Source organism: Sturnus vulgaris, chromosome 10 (assembly GCF_052056855.1).
Source record: "Sturnus vulgaris isolate bStuVul1 chromosome 10, bStuVul1.hap1, whole genome shotgun sequence".
NCBI lineage: Eukaryota > Metazoa > Chordata > Aves > Passeriformes > Sturnidae > Sturnus > Sturnus vulgaris.
This window is the reverse complement of record NC_142252.1, coordinates 3,599,173-3,620,692: the sequence shown is the minus strand read 5'-3', so window position 1 is coordinate 3,620,692 and position 21,520 is coordinate 3,599,173. Positions and strand designations below refer to the sequence as shown.

Below are 21,520 nucleotides of genomic sequence, written 5' to 3'. Positions count from 1 at the left end.
AGGAGAGGGGATTGGGAATGAACAGATAAAATCCACCCTGAGGTGCTGTCTATAAAACAGCTCTCCTCATTAGCATTGTAAGGGATGTCTCTTTCTCATTACTTTAGGTTTTGAACCAGTTGATAAATATGAACCTGAGAGTGTTTATGAACTGCCAGTCTAAGCTTTCTGACATGCCACTGAAAAGGTAAGCAGTTCCCTGATACAGGGGGACAGAGAGAGAGAGAAACCTATTGGAATGTGCAAGCACAGAAGCATGGTCAGCTGTCCCATAGCAAGTCTCAATAACTGCTTTGAGCTCATTCATATAACAGCATCATTTCCCACAGACAATCTGGGAATTTGTGGATGGCAGGAAGTAATTCTGCTGTTTAACAAGTTGGTTGCTTTTTTTCTTCTTTTTTCTTTTTTTTTTTTCTTTTTTTTTTATTTATATAAAATTAAGTCACTTACTAGTCTTAATGGTTGAGTCTTGCACAGTCTTTTTTGGTCCTTCATGACAGAAATTGTGACCTGTCCTAAGGTTAACACAACCTGTGTTGCTTTGGACAAAGAGACATTAGAGGTGAGGGAAAGCTGATGCCATCTGCAAATTCAATGAGAGTGAAGTATTAGCAAATTTTGGCTGATAGGTGTTCTAACATTTTCTTTCTGAAATTCCAGCTTTTACCGCTATGTTTTGGAGCCAGAGATTTCTTTCACAGCAGAGAATAACTTTGCTCCAGGACCAATTGCCAAGTTTTTAGATATGCCTCAGTCTCCACTGTTCACTCTGAATTTAAATACTCCTGAGAGTTGGATGGTGGAGTCTGTTAGAACCCCATATGACCTTGACAACATCTTCTTAGAGGAGGTAAGAGAAATCATCATGTTACTACTGCATTTAAATGGTGGTGTTTTTCCAGGGCTTGGTTTTTTTTTTTTAATGGGAAAGAAATGCAGAATTTTAAAATGCCAATAAACACAGAGATGTGGATATTACTTCATTTGCAGACCTCTTAATGTTTTTTTAGGAGGGGAAGCAAGCATAAGCTCCCCTCAATAAGCAATATTGCTTATTAATATAAGATATCAATATAACAATAAGCAAGATTGTTGTTCTCAGTTACTCATGGATGCCTAACCCAGAGGTTCAGACTACCACAGGCGTGAAGCAGGTCTTTTCCCTTGCTCCTAGAAGCCACTAAGCTGGTTTTAGCTACCAGTTTTGGTTCCCAGTTCTTGTTAACAGGCAAACACTCCTGTGGTCCAGTATCCATGCAGCAGAAATCCACTCAGCTGCTGTAGGTTCAGGAGCTTGCTGCTGCTTGAACAGACCTTGAGTCTGAATGTTGGACTGTGGATCTGGGCAGTGCTGTCCCACCTACAGATGGAGAAATAGGGAAAAACCCTTATTTATTTACCTTATTGTAAAGGTATCACACATATATGTGTAATGAGAGGTCAAAGCCTTTACAAACAGGCTCTGGAAAAGTGACAGTCTTTACAGCCTTGTGGGCTTCACAAATATGGATCCCCTTTTCACTGATCTCTGTATTATTAACCCCATCTTACTTCTGCAGCTCTCTGATATTGTTTGGGAATATGATATGGTATTGTGGTATATCTGGTATTGCTAATCCTGTACTAGTTATTCAGAAATCTAGGAAATTGGGGGTGTGTTTTATGGTTTGAGTTTTGGTTTAGGAGTTTCTTGCTTTTCATCTCTTAACCTAACTGTAAAGCCATAAATGAAGCATTGATATTACATTTCAAGCCTCTGATTTCCATGCCCACCCCTTAGATTAATTGAAAGCCTGAGAGAGAGGGGGATTAAATGCTTCAGGCATTCAAAGTGCATTCCTGAGCTTCCAGATAAACAGGAGCTTTACTTTTGCAGGTGCACCATTTCCAGTTCCCAATGTGCAGTCTGTTGGTGCTGTAGCAATTAAACTGTCATTTTGGATGTGCAGTGAGAGGAGATGCTTTGTGGGATTAGACTAACATTCTGCTTATGTACTGTCCTCAGGCTACAGCTGAATTTGGCCTGGTAGGGACCCAAGTCTTTTGGGATTGTGGGTTGTTTTTTTTTTCCAGTTATTTTTTTCTCTTCTTTTCTCTTTCCTTGGCACCTTTGCTCAGTGTAGAAAAAAAAGGAATGGGTGTTTCCTGACAGTACTCTAGTGCATTGTAAGAGTAACACAGAGCAAAAAAACCCATTTATTTCAGAAGGTGAGACCAGCTTTAAACAGATTTACAGTCAAAATTCTGAATCCCATCATATGCTTTTTATGAGATACCAACTCCATTCTCCAGTAAATGTTAAAAAAATAACTTGTGGAATAGAGCAACAATCCTCCCCTTTTCTTATCCTAGCATATGTTGAGATTCAGATTCTTTTGGTCTGGGCCACTCTTAACAGTATTTGTGTGAGGTTTGTCACTTGAAGGAGCTGAGCTCTTTGAGGTTTTCTAGGTATTTGCCTAATAATAAAATTACTCTGGTAAAATTGGTTCTTAATTACTATGGCTATTCTAGAGAGTAACTGAATGACTAAAAGCTGGCACTTTAGAGCTAGTGCTGCAGTCAGCAGAATCTGCTCCTTTCAGGTGGACAGTGTTGTAGCTGCAGAGTATGAACTGGAGTACCTGCTGCTGGAGGGACACTGCTATGACATTACAACTGGGCAGCCACCTCGGGGACTGCAGTTCACACTGGGGACTTCAGCCAGCCCTGTCATCGTTGATACCATCGTCATGGCCAACTTGGTAAGTGTTCTCCTGGAGCTGGCCACAGCACCTGCTGTTCATGCAGCCAGCACAGCCAGTGCCATCCACCCCTGAGGGTTCTCTAGCACAGGCCTGTGGGTTTGTAAATGCATCAGAACCACATCATTCCTACACTGCTGTCCTGAGCCTCACTCTCTCTTTTAAGATGGGCTCCTTTCCCTTCAGCTGGCTGAGATATTCTGGAATATCTTTAAATGCTGCCAATATTCTTAAGCCACCCCTTTCCAGGGAAGCTCAGTTGTTTTCCTGAGACAGGGTTCACCCACTCTGGTGCTGTGAGCCTCAGGCTGTCTCATTTTTGGGACCCATTTCTTCAGGAGATCTATGGTATAAATCAGCAAGAATAGTTGACATTGTAGAAAATAAAGGAAGTGTGAAAGAATGGGATTTACTTATTTAGTTGAGGAAAGGTGCTGGAAATCCAAGTGTTTGGTTGTTCCTTGCAGCTGCTTTTGTAATGTCACTGCATAAGGGATGTGTCTGTTCTCAGTGTCCACACTGGGCCAGGAAAGAGGTAATGGACTGAAATTATGGCAGAGGAAGTTACCTACTGGAATGTTTTCTTGATATGTAATGCTAGTGAAAAACTGAAGTAAATTGCCTCTTGTGTTGTTTTTTTTTTGTTGTTGGTTTTTTTTTAATCTTTACTTTTTTTAAAGGTATTACATTTATTTAAATGAATTGAAATAAAAACAAGGAAAAATATTCACTGGTGCTAAATATTTATTTTACAATTCTTACTAATTTTCTATTTGGGCCTTTTCTTTGCCAGAGTATATCCTGGAATGATGTAGTATTTTTTACTGTAGAAAGAAAGATGTCCCTTATTTTGCATGTGATCACATGGTGTGTTTATGTTGGGGAGTAAAACTCAGAAGTGTCCTTTTTCTAATTAGCTACACAAAAATTTAAAAAAATACTTTAAAATTTTCTTTTTAAAGCAGCCTGGCTCACATAAGAACTGCAAGCATTTGAAGCCACAGTACAAAACTGAATGGGACACTAAAGCATCTCTACAGTTGCATGTATCTTCTATAGGTTTAATAATCTACATCACAGAGAAAAACGTTCAGATCTGGAATCTGAAGCTTAAAAAGACTTGATCACAGTATTTAAATTTCACATTGTAATTTTTAAAGTTCTGTAGAAGAGCAACATGTAAATTATGTTACTGCTTCTGCTGTAGATGAATAACCACTCTGTAGAGCTTCAGAATTCCTTCAGAATTCCTTCAGATTTTGTTGTATAATTACAAATTAGTGTTTTGAAATCCCCTCACTCCTTCATGAAGGCAACCTTTTGCAGGAAAAGACTTTGAGTTTGCATTGTTGCCATCAGGACAATGAAGACTTTGATCTAACAAATAATGCCAGACTTTTTCAAGCTTCTGTCTCTTAGGGAAAACCCAACAGTGTTGAATGGAATAATTTCTGGGACTTTTCTCCTTTTCTCTGGATTTAAAGCCTTAAGGTTATGTTAATCAATGGGCTTGCAAATAACATTTTAGTTATAAAACAGTGAGTCAAAACACGTAACTTTAAAGGTAATTTTCCTGCATTTGCATTTTCTGGAAACTACCAAATATTCTTTTCACTTTACAGGGCTACTTCCAGTTAAAAGCCAATCCTGGTGCATGGACTCTAAGACTGAGAAAAGGCAGATCTGAAGATATTTACAGGATCTACAGGTAGGTCAGCATAAGAAATATTTCAGTCTTTTTCTTGTAAAACTTCTGAAGTAGGTAGGCATTGTAATATATGAATCTAATGGTTCCCTTGCCAAAGTGCAGTGACCTGAACAGCAAATTAAACATTTCATACTGAACATAAGTTATGCAAGGTGAAATTAATTAATTTAAAACCCCATTAAGTGTGTTCAAATAGATGTATTTGTGGTTTTTTGTCATGTCTCATACCTGTTTTGCAGTGCTGAGGCTTAATACATGTATAAAAATGAGCAGAAGAAATAAAGAATGTATTTCTGCTTTGTAGTAAAAATATCTTGCTCTGTTTTCAGCCACGATGGCACAGACTCTCCACCTGAAGCTAACGAAGTTATTGTTGTTCTCAATAACTTCAAGAGCAAAATTATCAAAGTGAAGGTGAGTTTAAAAACCAGAGGTGCTCTGAAAGAAGTCTGTTTGACCAACAGTGGGAGAGAAACTTGAATTGAGGCCTGAAGCTCCTTCCCATGAGCATAGACTTGAGGCAGTCTGCACAAAGCTCACCTCACAGTATCAGGAGTAGAGAGCATCATCTGTAGACTTGATTTGGGTTTTTAGTACAGAAGTCCTGTTCCTTGTGTGTGTCCCTGAGATACAATAATACTCATATTTTCCTCACTGCTTATAACTTCAAGAAAAAGCAGTTTTGTTTGCCCTCTATATGTCTAGTAATAAACATTCAGTATGTCCATTGAGCCAGCATTTTATCTGTCACAGATAAATTGTATTCGTTTGGCAATACATTTTCTGTCACTCTGACACAGGCTAGATAAGAACACATTTGAAAAAAAAAGAAAAAAAAGGTAAACTACTAATCTGCTGTCTCTTAGAGTTGCCCATCAGATAATTCCATAGCTGAGAAGTTTAAGGAGAATGACTGGTAGATAAGTGATGACTATAACAGAGTCAGTTCATACCTGACACCATTCACTTGTGCTGGACTAATTTTGGGATGTTCTCCCCATTCAGTGTCTTGTCTGTGTATCTGCTTTGGAATCTCAGTGGCCACTTAGACCACTTGGAGACTGGTGGAATTGGTGTGTTGATTTTTTGGGTTTTTTGAGGAGTGGGGGATGTTGATTTCTTTGAAGGTTTTTCTTTGCCAGTCTCCATCATCAAGGTTGCTCACTAAACATCTCTTAGAAAAGCATTTTAACCATCCAGACTAACATACCTTTGGTGTCTAAAAACTTGGAATCTGTTTGGAAAGCCACTTCATTACTGAGCTGTTTTCCCAGACAGCTTAGGTTACCTGTCAGCTCATGGGATGTAATTCAAGTAGGTAAAAACAGATTTCAGGATAACACTCCTGACAAGATTTGCCCATTATGTGCTTCCAACTCACTAAAGCCATGTTATGCTCCACAGGTTCAGAAAAAGTTTGATATGATGAATGAAGATCTACTAAGTGATGGCACTAATGAGAATGAATCTGGATTTTGGGAATCTCTCAAATGGTAAAACTAATTCAATGATAACCTGCAAGTCTCTTGAAACTGGAGAACTATTTGGCAATACCATGATGTCTGTGAAATTCCACAGCTGCCTATGAAGACTGCTTGAATTCAGGGCTGTCATTCACTCCTCTGTTTTTAGGGATCTGGGCTCCTGCTTTGCACCTGTTTTTACCTTCCCTTACCCCTCCTGCTACTTGGGAGCCTGGGAACATTGTTCCTTCCCAGGAGCTGCACCTCAGCCAGTGCTCTCTCAGTCAAAAGGTGTTTATGTCTGAGCTCCTGGACCTTCCCTGTCTGTGTGTACAGCACTCTGCCTTGGGGAAGATGCTCAGGGTTTGACACTAAAAGCCCACAGACCAACTCTATTAAAGCAAAAATGTAGCCATTTTCTGCATTTGCAACCTTTTTTATAGAGCTAGCACTTCCTGACTTGTCCTTCACAGAACAATATTTTTCCTTTCAGGGGATTCACAGGAGGACAAAAGAATGAAGATGTGAAACAAGATAAAGATGATGTATTAAATATATTCTCTGTGGCCTCAGGACACCTATATGAGAGATTCCTACGGTTAGTTGAGAATTTATAATCCCAGTGTCCCAAATGGTAGTGTCCTTGCACAAGGAAAAAGATTACAATTTGCAAGAGTATAAAAAACCCCACTTTTTCTATGCTTCAGAAGTCCACTAGAATCTGCATCTATAGGAACTTTTGACTGCATAGCATTCATGAGTTAAAAATAGTTTAATAGATGATGTGTTGCTGTCCTAAATTTTCTCACTACAATATTAGCAATGTATTGTTAAGAAGTTACAGAATAAGTCACAGTTGCTTTGGAAAGAATCTGAGCTGTTGTTCTCAAAGGACTGTGAAAGCCAACAGGTTGTATATTCTCAGACTAGTTAAAATATAAAGATGTTGGGGGTTTAGTAATTTTGTAGATAAAATAAAGCAATTTACAATAGGCTGAAGCTACCCACTTTGTCTTTATGCATGAAGTTCAGTTACCTGACACATAGCTGCAAATAGTTTAATCATGTAGCCCAGCAATTTGTAATCTATTACACAGCTCATCTTCTATGAGTGCCACTTGTTCCTGTAACTGCTTTATTTTTTTTCTTTTGATAGCATAATGATGTTGTCTGTGCTGAAACACACCAAGACTCCTTTAAAGTTTTGGTTTCTGAAGAACTACTTATCACCTACATTCAAGGTTTGTTACTAATTAGAAATTTATTTGTTGGTGGGGAAAAAGTGCCACAAGCTGCTTCCCCTTGCCTCCCAATGCTGCACCAGCATCACTTGGCTAAACCTGTACCCACCCAAAGCTGGAGAAAGCCTCACAGATGAGAATATCAGTTGATGTCACAGTAGGCCAAGTTGTTCTGGTACAAAAATTCTTTCAATGCTCTTCCCTCATTTTACATGCTCCCACTTACACTGCTTTGTACACCCCTAAAGAATTGTCCCACCTGTGAATTTTTGTGATTTGAGTAATGCGTTCTTTTAAATACATCTGTGGATCACTGTAAAGTGGCTCATAAGGAGCTGTGTGGACAAAAATGCTGAAATATTTAGTTGTCTCAGAATAGCTGGCTTTACAATTTGTATTGATTGTTGAGCTTGGGGCTCAGTATTTTGTGTAAATTAAAAATGAAACTAATTTTCTTCGTGGTATTTAGTTTTCTGATGTTCTGTGCCTTAGCCTGAAGTCTGTCTCTTGTAATAGGCTTTTCTTTTTCCTGCAGAGGAACAAAGAACTGAGATAAGCTGCTTTTTTCCCCTCCCTCTGCAGGAGTTCATCCCATACATGGCCAAGAAGTACAATTTCCAGTACGAGCTTGTCCAGTATAAATGGCCACGCTGGCTGCACCAACAGACAGAGAAGCAGCGCATCATCTGGGGTTACAAGATCCTCTTTCTAGATGTGCTCTTCCCATTAGCTGTTGATAAAATCCTGTTTGTGGATGCTGATCAGGTAACACAGAGGCTGGAATCATTTGATTTTTTTTTTTAATTTTAACCATAAGTTGTTGAATACAGTTTTGGTATTGTTGCAATTTTGAGCCCTTCATAGGCGTGACTAGAAGTTGATTCTGTAATTACTGCATGCTTCACTGAGGGCTGAGTTTTGTGCCTGTTTCCACAAGATTGCTTTTGTTGGCTTGTCTTTTGCTGTTATCCAGTTCCTCATTCACTCACTGTGATTCCAGTTAGTTTACCAAATAGATTCTCATTTCACCCTTCCATTTTCCCAGTTCAATCTGTTCTCCCAGCCTGCAGATCACTTACCACAGGCAGTGTTTTCCTGAGTTACCAACCACCCTGCCAGGCCCCTGCTTTTAACTTGGCCACATCTGAGTGGCTTTCAGAGGAGGAGAAGGCAAATCCCTCGTGCACAAGGCCATGTCCTGCTGCATTGCAAACAGGACTGGAAGGCTTTGTGTGTGCTCACTCCTCAGTGGGTGCAAAGTGCAGGAAAAGTGCACGGTGAGAACTGCCAAAACTACTCTCAAAAATGCATATGAAATGAGAAGCACAGATTATCAACAAGTGAGTGTAAACTGCTTTGGGGGTTTTGGCACATGTACAGTGTGATCCCATGCCAGGTCAAACTGAAGCTGAAGGATCAGTTAGGAGAGATTTCCAGCTATGCTGTTGTCATTTTAGGCAGTTTGTTTATTTGTGAGAGATATTAAGGCATTCATTTTCCCATAAGAGTGGTATTTTTGAAGTGGTGCTAGTGCCACATCTGTGTCAAAAAGACATTAAAAAGCTTTCATCCCTGAAGGGTCTGCAAACACTGAAGGGGAAGGGATACCAAGAATCACAGTAGAGTTCATGTATAGTGAGAATTCTTGCTGCTTATTAAGAAATAGTTTTGCACTTCAGCTGTCGAACCATCCCCCACCAGCTTATTTAAAGCTGTGTTTTATTTACTCCAGCTCTAAGGGCAGGGGAGACAGCACCTTTTGTGCTGTATTTTTGTACTTCACACACATAATGCAAAAAACAGCCACGTACATCAGGTAATTCTTCCTTTATCTGTTTGCTCAGTTTGAATGAAATCCTGTACAGCATTTGCAAATAACCCATGGCAGGCTCCTAGAAATCAAAATAAAATGTCCTTTCCCTTCAGATTGTGCGCACAGACCTGAAAGAACTGAGGGATTTTAATCTCGATGGCGCTCCCTATGGATACACTCCATTCTGTGACAGCCGCAGGGAAATGGATGGCTACAGGTTCTGGAAATCAGGATACTGGGCAAGTCATTTAGCTGGAAGAAAATACCACATCAGGTACTGAAGAATTCTTTTATTTCTTTTTTTTTTTCAAAATAGAAAGAAAGGTAGAATTTTTGTTGCTGCTTAGACTTAGCAGAAAACTAGCTGAGGGATGCAGGGCTGCATGAACCACTTCTTGCTTCCTGTTGCCTCTTTAAATTTCCATGGCCTATTGTCCCTTGGAAGGGACACTGAAGTTATTTTCAGTATGCTACAGCTTTTACAGATGAAAACCTGAAGTGTTTCCTAACAGACATCTTCCTTTGTTAAATGTTGGAACAGGGACTGCATGACAGCAAAGCTAAGACATATTTGTTGAAAATTCTTTTTCCTACATGCCATGAACTTGTTAGAACTTCTTTCTTGCCTTGTAGTAGATCATCTGATAGGCTGCCACCCTGAGATTGTTTTAGGCTTTGTGTCTCAGGGGTCTAGTGGGGCTGCAGTGTTACCCCCTAGTGAAATGTCATTACTAATTGCTTCATCTCCATGTAGTGCTCTGTATGTTGTGGATCTGAAGAAGTTCAGAAAGATAGCAGCTGGAGATCGACTCAGAGGACAGTATCAGGGTCTGAGTCAGGATCCAAACAGTCTGTCCAACCTTGATCAGGTGTGTTTTAGTGTGTTTGTTTTGGTTTACTGGGCTATGGTGTCAGGTTAGGACTTGGGATTTTTCCAAAGGACTTTGGAATGGGATGAAATGTTGATTCATCACTTTATATTTGCATTGGGAAGAAAGAAAACTCTTATAAAAGTTAACTTTCACAACACTGTTGATTTGGGAGGGGGGTTGCTGCTCCTATTCTGCACTCTGTGGGAACAGCTACTAACTCTTACTCTGCACAACAGGATTTGCCAAACAACATGATCCACCAAGTACCAATTAAGTCCCTCCCCCAGGAGTGGCTGTGGTGTGAAACATGGTGTGACGATTCCTCGAAGAAGAGAGCAAAAACCATTGATCTGGTGAGTGCAGGATGATTCCCTCACTCTTGCATCACATTAAAATACAGCAACCAGTTTCAGAGGCACTTCCCTCCCTCAGCCTGTACTTGCACATTTTCAGCCCTCGAGTTTTTTCCATTAGCCTCTGTATTTATTTCTCTTACCTGGAGCAGTGGCATTGTTACTAAATTGGAAAGAGACTTTGCAGTGTTCACCAGCAGCAGATTGATCCCTGCAGAGGGAAGCACACCTCTGTTGAGTGCAGAAACCTTTTGTAGCCTGTCTGTTCTGTTTGCAGTGTAACAACCCAATGACCAAAGAGCCCAAGCTGCAAGCAGCCATGAGGATAGTTCCAGAATGGCAGGACTATGATCAAGAAATCAAACTCCTCCAGAGTAATTTCCAGAAGGAAAAAGAAATGGGAACACCAGCTAAGATGCCAGGACAACACACACATGGTAATCTTTGTTTCTCTACTTCTGTGACTTTCTCTGTGCCTGTTGGTCTTGTGCTGTGTCTTCCCCATGGTGAGCTTGTACCATGCCCGGGGCTGAATGAGGGAATGAGGGCTGAATTAAATCATCAAGGGAGTGTCATGGGATGCAAGGACCTTGCTGAGCAAGTTTGGTGTAATTTAACCTAATTCTGAAAGCCAGAGAACAGACTTGTTCCAGTTCTGTATGAGACCTTCACTGTTCCTGAAATTTTATGAGCTGGGCCTTATCTTGACCCTTACAGAAGTGCTGCTACACCCTGTGGGTGAGAATTGTTCTTCAGGCACTGGTACCTTGCAAAGAGCAAGTCTTAGGAGGCTATACTGATTTTCAAACCAATCTGCCAATTAAGGCAGCTCAAACTGAGTGCTCATTTTTCTTTCCTCTTTTACAGATCCAGCAGCACATGTGGAATTATGATCCATGGAGACAAATTCAAGTTAGACTCTTTCATAGACAATTTTTATATTGAAAGCTAGTTTTTCTCCAGTGTGTCTGCAAAACTGCTGAATAATTGAATGGGATGATGTATGCATTTCTATTACTTGCCTTTGGGTTAATTTCTGCATATGAAATAGGATCTGGATTGCTGGAATTAGCATTACTGGTGTTTTGCACCTGTGGTGGAGATGAAAGACCCCATGATGGAATTTAGTGTTTCAGAAAAAAAACTCCACAATCCACCAGAAGAGTCACAACCTGTTTCTTCAGCTGTTGCTGCCTCCACCACTGATGAAGCTCCAGTTTAGCCTCAGATCTAACTTGAGAGTCTGGGAATTGCAGACATACATCCTAACCTCATCTGATGGACATAATTTTTCCAGGTAACATTATAAAGCTCTAAATTATGCCTTGAATTTGGGACACTTTCATCTTCAGGTTTTCAAACAATTGAAAATACTTCTTGGATTTGTTCAATCTGCCCTTGATTTTGTAACAAAACAAGCATTGTTTTGATTTTCTATTTCCTGTCTTCATTTCTTGCCCAACTTTTGATGGTTTGGCTTAATGTAAAGCTACCACAATCTATTTAAATGCCTATCCAAATGCAAATGCCTAAGCTTACAAAGTGAGCAGAACACAGAATTTGGCAGCTGAGTTCATCCTAGCCTATATGACTTGAATCAAAGTGCCCTCCCTTCCTCCTGCTCCAAGTGTAAATCAGTCTGCAAAACTGGTAGGGCCTTCCTCTTGCTGTGGTTCACTGATTCATGAATGTTTTTGGGTTTTTTTTTGTTTATGAAAAATCTGTGGAAGCTTGGAAGTTTATCATCATGTAAATTCCATTAACTTTATTTTTCTTCAAACAGAGATGTTGTCACATCAATAAAAACTTAAGAGTTCTTAGGTCTTAAGCTTTAGTTCCCACTCAGTCCTCTGATCATCCATTTTCCTTGCACACATTACAGTCCCAATTTGGTTTTGGGGTTCCTGGATATTTCCCTTGCATTTGTTTTCTTTCTGTGCATAGACAAGAAGGTCTCTTCGTGCAAGGTTAATTACCCTGGGCTAGTTTTATCATTCATATTCATGTCTTCATTTTTAAAGATGCTGCTGCCAGAGTTCTGTACTATGAATATGCCAATTAAAGAAAACCCTCAAACCCAGTTTCCCTCATTCTAAAGGGTTAATAGTCTGCTCTCCATAGCACTGAGGAGTTGAAATGTTAAGACCTAAAAGGAGATTTCTAGTACAAAATGTAGTCACCTGTGCAGCTTGAGAAATCCAAACTTTTTTTGTTTTTGTGCCTCCCATGTTTTTATACAAGTAAATGTTTTGTGCTGTAAGACCTTCAACCCAACAATCCTGACTTGAGATATTCTTGTGGAATTGCTGTGTTATAAATCCTGTCATGTTTTGGAGGAATCTGAAAGAAGACATCAGTAGTAGTGTTTAAACTGTTCAATAGTGCAACTTAGGAGAAAAAGCAGCTCTTCTCCAGCCAGCTGAGGGAAGGGCCCAAACTCTTAAAAAAAGCACTTTAAGAGCAACTTACAGAGTTCCTCAGCTTTGGTTATTTCCCACGTTGTGGGGTTTTAAATTCAGATAGTCTGTCTGGTGGCTCTGGAAATTACAGGTGAGGTGCCTTATGCTTCCCATCACAACTGTTCCACTTAAGGATAAGCAGACGTAGAGTGGCAGGACTTCTTTCTAGTGTAAAAAACCAATACACCTGCCAACAAATTAATTACATGTTAGGTCAATTAACCTCTTTTAACCAGCTAAGACAGCACAGGTAAGATTGTCCTTTCTGTGTCCAGCTACAAATCACTTCAGCCTTGCTGGAGCACAAGGAATGGCACAGGGAGAAGGGGGCAGCAGCTGTACACAACCATTCCCTCCAGGGATGGATGGGGCAAGAATGTGCTCAAGCCCTCAGAACAAGAGCAGCTTTCTGTGAAAAAAGGCCCTTTCCTATCTAGAACCATATTTGGCTTCTTTTCTCGCCCCAAATTATATTAGGAGCCACAAAACTGAGAATAAACAACCTCTTAAATTCAGCACATTTACAGTGCTTTGTTGAATAAGAAAATACTTCTAAATTAAATGTCAGAATTTTTTAAAAATATGCTCCTTCATTCTGATAGTTAATATATGTGCTTGAACACCCACACTACATCCTTTTTTTTTCATTATAAGATCTGGCTAGCTATGGAGGATATTTTTGTTGCCTCTAGTTAGCAGATGCCATGCTCTTCAGTTTTTATAAAGAAATAAAAGTAATCTAATTCATAATTGATAAAGAAAGAAACCAGAAACATACTGTGAAATTCTATACCTTTGCAGTATTGATAAGAGGTCTTAGCTGTTCTCAAGTCCAGTCCAAAATGCACTTGGTACTGATCGTTCTGAATGTGAACTATTCCCATTTTTCCTGAGAAGCCACTATTTACTTCCACCTAAAAAGGACAATCAAAAAGACAATAATAATTTATTTTGGATCTCTGCATATGTTTGCTCTCAGATGATCAGTGGGGCTTTGAAAGACAAACAGTTTGTCACCCCCACCTAACCTAGAAAGCATCTCAGAGTGAGATACTTAATGAAACTGAGCTGCTGCTGCTCACATCACTGAGGGCCTGGTCCTGGAGCTTGGAAAACTGATGGTAATTAGAAAATGGGGATTGCAGAGGTCACAATGAGAGATCCCTCAGGCTAGAAATGCACTTCTGGGACACAGTGCTGACATTGTTCCCATCTCTGGCTACAGCAGCTTGACCTCTTGGTGAGGAGGTCACACTTGGGAAATGCCTGGTACTTTTATTTTAAAAGGAAGATTTCATTGCCTAACTAAAAAGTAAATAGCAAAGAAATAAGAATTTGAGATTTCACTTTCATTCAGCTATATGGGGTTATAAAGAAAATGAAAGGAACATGTACAAAGCAGTAAATACTCAGTACCAGTCTTAGGAACCAAAACATTTTTAAAATTCTCTCCTGGTTTTACCCAAATCCCAAATTCTGTAATCCCTTCAGGAATATTCCATAACTCTGTGTGGCACTGATCCCAAGTGACCCAAGGTATGGGGAGTTCTCTTTACTGAATGTTCCTGAGATCACAGAGAGTTTCCCAGAACAGTGGTAACAACAAGATCCAATATAATAAAACCTCTTCTGTTCTTTACCCATGTCTCTCCTGTCAGTTGCTTTGGGGCAGAAAACTGAAGTTTTAATGGTGTTCCTTGGAGTATATTTTTCATTTCTTGTATGCAGGTGTTGGGATCCTGTTGAAAAGCTAGAAGGGAAAAGGAGGAGCTCCTCCTCCCAGCCAGTCTTGTTAATCATGGTATTTGAGTGACCCCTAAACTCAGGCATTTCTGTTAAACAATAGGAATATTTTATATAAATCTACCTTTTTTTTTTTGGAACTCTACCTACTACTAGTTAAAAAGAATGTTTCTATGTCAGCTTTTTGTCATTTCTTCATTTGATTTGGTTTTACACTGATACTTCACAGTAAGCACTTGGAAAGTGATCCTCCAGAAATACTTCCAAGTACAGAGGTGTGTCTGAAGTTCTTTCAGAGTTGGGAATGAATTCCAGGCTCCTATGGGACTCTCAAAGCCTTTTCACCAGAGCATTTTCATTAATCAAAGAGCTGTAAAGTGGACAGCTTGACACAGGAAGCCCAGCTGAATGCTACAGAGACATGCACTTGCAGAAGCTGACTGTTGGAACTTGCTCAGGTTTGGAAAATAAGACCAAATCCTAAGAGACAACTAAAAGGGGAAAACGAAGCAGACAGAAGGAATAAATACACATCATATGCTGTGACTTCCTCAGCAGCATTTTGCACTCCTCCCTTTTGCTTTTTAAGCATGTAACTGTACATACATAATGCTGAAGAGCTGATCATCCTCCACCCCAAAAGAGCTGCATAAATGAGAAAAATTCTGATGGAGGAGGGGGGAAGAGGGAATTCAAAAAGTAGTTTTGAATCCTTTTTATTTAACAAAATTTCAAAAGAAATTGTATTAACCTGAATACAACAGTTTTCTTTGATGGGCAAACTGTCCCATTCCTTGCTGGTTTGCTGTGTACCATTTAGGCTCTTTCTGGGGAAGACACAAAGCCAGATGAGGGCAGGCAGCACTTTGTCTACAGGTAAATAAATCACCTGTCCACAAGCAAATAGCAAAGAAGTAAGACTAAGATTTCTCTTTCATTTAGCTGTATGGGGATATAGAGAAAATGAATACTTGCACTAAACAAAATGAAAAGTCACTAAAATGCAGTTCAGAGTCAGACAACAACAGTTAACCCCAGGGCTTGGACAGGGATAGCCCCACCTCCTCTTTGCCACATAACTGTATTTACCCAATCATGAACCCTGCTTGTGGATTATACACTCCATCATTTTTGAGTCAATAAGTGGATCTTCACTAACTTGAAGATAAAGACCTGTCCCCCAGTCTCCCTTTCTGACTGCAGCATGGATGCTGCTCCTTGGAAGCCAGGTAATTGAGCAGCATTCCCAAACTGGGACACTGGGAAAATCACTTCTGACTACCAGGGTTTATTGCTGCCTGAACCACTGCTGAGACAGACTGCCTTATCCTTGGAATACATTGAATTTGTTCCTTATTAGCCAGCTTGGAGATTGGTGAGGAATGAGAACAGCATTTCTTCTGTGTGAAGAGCTGGAACAAAGAACTCTGCAATGCACCTGATGATGGCACAGCAGGGGCCCCTCCTGCTCCTGGGCAAACATGATGAGCCATCAGAATTCTCCTCCTCTCACTGCTCTTACTGCACCTGAGCACAAACACACCTGGAGGCTCACAACCTGCCTGGCCACAGGGCTGTGAGTTTGCTGAGGATCTGATGAGCCTGCAAGGTGTGGGTGTGTGTGAGGCACTCCCTGACAGCACCATTTCGAAAGGCAAGACATGATTGACCTTTTCCAGCTCACAGGGATGAGAGGGAAGATCCAGGACATGCTGGGACCTCTCACCAGTGCCACAGCTCAGTGCTCTCACCCAAGGCTGCTGCATTTCTCACCATTCCACCTTGGGTACAGCTTTTGGCTTCCTCCTAAAAGATAGAACAAAACAGAGAACCTGCTCTGTTTCCTTAAAATTAATTTTCAGCACTAAAGGTGTGCTTTTTTTTTTTTTTTTTTTTGCTTCCCCTTTTCTGGGGGAAGTTTCTACCACATATACATCTCCTTCCTCTGCTGGGAAGAGCTGGTCTCAGCTCTTAGACTCTTATTCTTTAACCTCTTCCCCCCATGTAGGTGTTTATTTGCTACAATAAATATGCAGAAGGTACTTCCAGACATCAAACTATTTCCCTTAGCCTTTAGTTTGTTTTCTTGATATTCTCTACTTGGTTGAGTGTTTTTTAATGTTAATAAATAAAATGAAAGCTTAGCACCAGAACTGGATACATTCAATTTCATCAACACTACATCAAGAAAACATGTTTATGTGCAAGTGTATTTCTGTATATCCACCCTCATCCTCTGAGTATTTGCCTTTTATACCATCAAACCTCACAGGGACTCTTCCACCCAACCCACTGAGAATTTCTTGTGAACTCTTTGTCCATGACAATCACCAAAACTCCTTGCTGACTCAGGAACGCAGCCCCCCATTTCCTGGAAGTCTTTGTGTTTCATATTCCTAAACGTGCAGTTTCAAACTTGCCAAATTACCACAAGGTTTCTGTGGTGCCCCCGAGGCAGAAAGAGGCCTCAGGATTTTTGCTGCTGTGTGTGATTCACTGCTGCCACCACGATTGCTTCCAGACCTCTGCAGGGGAAAAGAATCTCAAACACCTTTTTGATTGGGATTCCCACTATCACTACTAAAACTTTGCTAACTGGATTTTAATTCTCTCAACACGTGCCTCAGCAATACAGTAGCATTATTTTGGAGCATCAAGGTACAAGCAACAAAAATTTTGTGAACTGTTTATGTCTACACTCGGTGTTGCTATTATCCCAAACCTATAATTCCTCAAAGTTCCACTGGTTTGACAAGATTTATGTCCCATAAAAGACCCTCAAGAGGAATTTTAGCTCTTAAGGCACCCCTGATCTCCCAGGAGCTTCCCCTCTGGTTTCAAATTCGTGTTTGGACAAGTAGTTCTTTGCTGAGCTTCTCTGGAACACTTGCCTTATCTTCCAGAGTTTATCAAAAACCAACTTCACTGGATCAGTGACTCCTCCAGCCATCCCTTCAGACTTTCTAAATACCAGCTCTGGAGTTGTTCCTTTAGAAAAATCTTAAAATACCAGCTAATCAACATCTATTGCACCAGACTGATGGAAGATATCCCAGTACAGGGGACACTTTAAAGATTTTTACATATAGCACACTCATTACATATCCTGCTTTTTATTAAACTAATTTTGTCACCACCTAATAAAGCTGAATGAGCTGGGAACATTTTCCCAAATGTTCTGCTGCTTGTCCTTAAATTGAACTGCATTTAAGATGTGTTCAAGATTGTGGTTTTCTCTCTTGGGGAAAATAAAGCTTTATCTCTGCTGGCAGCCACCAAGGCCAGTGTGCAGCCCTGCTGACTGAACTGTGCTCCTGCCCCAGGATTGTGTCTCTAGCTCTGAATGGAGCCACACTGGTGGCATTTTCTGGGAAAACTCACTGCTGATCTGTTCAGATCTCTGTCAGAACACACTGCTCTGTTTTCACACTCCATTCCTCTGGGGTCTTTCAAAAAAAAACCTCAAAAATAAATGAGTGGCTGAATCCTGAATATTCTGGTTATTTGTCCCAACATCACTGACTACTGGTTTGAAAAGTCTCACCTGAGTCCCCAAGGCCAGTACCTTGACACCACAGCCACTTCTGCAGCATCTCATTCCCAAATGTATCCAAATCCCATGAAATGAGTTGAGTTTTCACTCTCCCACCCAACTCTCAAACCTCACCCCAGTGAGTGCTGCAGATCAACATCCAGTCACACTCTTTCCCCCTCCCATCAACATTTGACTTCAACTTTTACAGTTTTTTTTTTTTTTTTTTTTTTTTAATTCCTCTCTGCCACACCCCTTTCTCACTGAATAAACCTGCCAGGTTCTGTAAAAAACAGGTGATCTTATAGCAGGTGACACAATTTTCTGGCCACTCAGAATCACACTGGTGGGCTCCCTAAGGGCGTTTTTAGCAGTGTGGTAATTTAATTAAGATCTAAAGAAAAGGATGCTGAGTTTACTGCAAAATCTCAGGAGATGTTCTGAGCTGTAGATGGAGCACTTGCACTGCTTTGAAAATCCACAAGTGCCAGCTGACCCATTCCCAGCAATTTTTAAAGTGGGAAAGGCTTTTTTCCCCATGTGCTCTACTGTGGCCTTCCATGAAAAAAAGAAAAAAAAAAAAGAAAAAAAAAGAAAAAAAAAAGAAAAACTGCTGCACTCACACTGACATAAGCAATGAGTAGTACTGATCACTCACTAGAGTTGCTGCTATGGTATTACAAGGCTTTTCAATTAAATTTAAATTTAGTTACCTTGAAAAGGTCTCAGTGCTTTCCGGAAAAGGAGCAACCAAACCAAATTCTGGACCTATTGTGGCTGGGTTTTTCTTTGTTTGGCTGCTTTAGTGATTGATTTTACAATATTTTATAATTGTATATGATTTTATAAATTACTTATTTAATAATTGTATATGATTTTATAATAATAAAATAAAGTGAAGCTTATTTCAGTTACTACAAACTTTCTAGTGTAAATCACGAGCTAACACAGAGACCTTTGCACTATGTTGAGGTTTATTTATTTATTTATTGGACACTGCCTTGTATCCAATCACAGCTATCACAAGCTCTTCCACAAGAGTGGGCAAAAAAAATCTTTTTGTAGAAGGTCATTCAGAAACACCTGCATAGTTCAAGAATCATCTCCCTGCCTCCTCCTTTTTATGGCAGAAAGGACTCAGATGTAAGGGCAGGAGAATGACCTTCTCACAGGAAGATCCTATTCCCAAGAGAAGCTCTTGTCTCACATCCCACTCAGAGAAACACTTCTGCCTGCATAACATTGACACCTAAAAACTAACATAAGATTTAAAATAAAATCTGTATTTCCCACACTTTTGTTCTGTTCACTGATATAACAAATCAATTTGGTTTTTTAAAGGATGCACAGTGAGTGTTGTGAATGTGTGTCCCCCTTGTTCTGTGTTAGCAAAGCAGCCAAGAGCATGCAGTGACTGAGTCCCAAAAGTACCTGGTATGATCAGAGGGGCACAGAGAGCTGAAGATGGGCTCTGTCTTCTCTTTCAACTGAGTTTCCACATTTTTGCCTGAGTTTCCAAGCCTTTCTGCCTACTTCTTTTGGACAAACCCACTGGGGAGCAAGATGCAATCCCCTTCCCCATTGTCACAGTTCCTGCCTTGCCTGTTTTCCCTCCACCAGAGCTGATGCATGAAAAATCTCTTGCCAGCTCATACCCAAGGAATAATAAATGTACCTGATCACTTTGTGTTGCTGATCAAAGCAATACCTGAATTCTAAAAGCAGAAATGTGATCTGAAGACAGTCAGCCCCATCAAGCATAAACTGAATATTTTAACATCTGAAAGCTGATTTTAAAAGCTCCTCAGCGAAGGTCAGGAGTTTCAGGGATGAAGGTATCAAGGAATGAGATATTAAAAAGCTCTTACTACACGAAACCAGCCTTGCAGCCACCTAAATGCTCCAGCTCGTTTGCTCACTCATTCATTTGGGGAGGCTGGAAAGGTTTTATGTGTGTGCAGCAGAGAACAAGGGAGAAGCTGCTCCTGGAAATCAGCAGCTGCTCTCAGCATTGCCCACAGCACTGACCAGAGCACCTGGACCACAGACAATCTGAGAAATGCATCTGCTGCCAGCAACCACACTGACCTGGAGGAAGAAATTAATTGCTTTAGACAATAATCCCCCTCCCAGTCACTACCCTTGAGCAGCCAAAGAAAATCAGGAGTTAAAAGAAATATTTGCTTTACTTCCTTTTCTTGCTTTCTTCTTATTTGAGCCTGGTACAGAGATGAATGTGAGATACAACATTTCCATGTCGTGATCATCCAATTCAAACTCAGACCATAAATAATAAACTTCCCTCTGTTTGGATCTACAGCTCCCCAAGGTGCAGAGGGAGGGGACAAGGAGTCCTGGAACACTGCAGGAATCTGCAACTCAAAATGTTTTTCCAAGACACAGAATCCTCAGCCCACTGGTGCTCACCCAGGTGTGCCCATGAAAAAGGGGAGTGGTTTCTCAAGCTGTCTCCTAAACTTTCTCCAGCAAGAGTTCAGATGTGTCAGACTCACTCCAAAAAAACCAAACAAGGCTCTGCATGCTCCCAGTTTGTGTGTCACAGGGGAAGCACAAGTAAGTAATTGAAGAATTACTGAAATCAGTAGCCAGGCTACTCCAGTAATCAAAATCCAAAACACAACCAGAAGGAAGGGAAAGAATTAATTCATCATCTAATTATAAAAGCAGCACACAGCCTTCTCTAACTAATGTAGCAGCAGAAGGCAAATGATCAAATAAAAACAAGCAGTACTGAACTATAAAGACAGAAAAACGAACCAAAAAAACCCACTATTGCTGAAATGATGGACTCATGACCTGAAAGCAGATACATTATTTATTTCAACTATTTATGTCCTTTTTTATTCCCTTTTGGCTCTGATTTGCTGTCACTGCTGTGTTACAAGGTCATTAATAATGCATAGCAATAAATAATATATCCACAGTCACACCAACTGAATTTTGTTTGTAACTATGGCCCTGTGAGCATCTTGAATTTATTGTCCTTGGGGTTTTTTCTGAATGGTGGCTAAGACCTGTACACACAGACTAGTTCAAACCTATAAAACAGCAACAACAACATTTTGAGCTAAATTCTGCAGAAAAGACAGACATGGAAGTACTCAGTTGTTGGTTTCAGCCCCGACAGCTGCCAGGAGATGTAAACTAAGGCACCAGAACTTTGCCTAGACAGTTCCATACAAAACACCTCCTCTGCCCTTCAAACAGCCTTTTGGATCCACAATTTGCAGGAACATTTTCAGCTGTTTGAGTTTGTCACAAAAAAAACGATGCACATCCACACAAACCATAAAAATCCACCGACTCTCATCTCCTCCTGTGCTGGATCCCACAAACCTGAGATTTTTGAGCTTTCTGTGCTGCCTGGCACTGACCCCCAGGAGAACACTGCTTTGGACCTGAGGCCTTGGAGAAGGCTCCAAATTTGAGTGATGGAGTTAAAGTCATGGGTGTGGAGTTAAATAGAAGTGTGTGATTTCACATGGTGAAGGGTTTTGAATTTGGGGTTTTTATAATACAGTGATAGGTATGGGACAAGATGGAGGATTTTGGGTGGTGTCTCTTTCAG

The 21,520-nt window shown here is 40.4% G+C and overlaps 1 protein-coding gene across 1 annotated transcript in view; it reads left to right on the top strand.

Moving 5' to 3' along the window:
- Positions 1 to 14,295, top strand: part of UGGT1 (UDP-glucose glycoprotein glucosyltransferase 1) — a 40,604-nt gene extending 26,309 nt beyond the window's left edge. Inside the window, exons 28-41 of the mRNA XM_014870337.2 lie at positions 108 to 187; positions 664 to 853; positions 2,589 to 2,747; positions 4,370 to 4,455; positions 4,785 to 4,869; positions 5,860 to 5,948; positions 6,412 to 6,516; positions 7,075 to 7,159; positions 7,742 to 7,924; positions 9,086 to 9,246; positions 9,727 to 9,841; positions 10,081 to 10,197; positions 10,475 to 10,634; positions 11,065 to 14,295. Of these exons, the coding sequence (XP_014725823.1) occupies positions 108 to 187; positions 664 to 853; positions 2,589 to 2,747; positions 4,370 to 4,455; positions 4,785 to 4,869; positions 5,860 to 5,948; positions 6,412 to 6,516; positions 7,075 to 7,159; positions 7,742 to 7,924; positions 9,086 to 9,246; positions 9,727 to 9,841; positions 10,081 to 10,197; positions 10,475 to 10,634; positions 11,065 to 11,090 (1,641 nt within the window). The 3' untranslated portion in view covers positions 11,091 to 14,295. The remainder of the gene's footprint in view (positions 1 to 107; positions 188 to 663; positions 854 to 2,588; positions 2,748 to 4,369; positions 4,456 to 4,784; positions 4,870 to 5,859; positions 5,949 to 6,411; positions 6,517 to 7,074; positions 7,160 to 7,741; positions 7,925 to 9,085; positions 9,247 to 9,726; positions 9,842 to 10,080; positions 10,198 to 10,474; positions 10,635 to 11,064) is intronic.
- Positions 14,296 to 21,520: the final 7,225 nt, after the last annotated feature.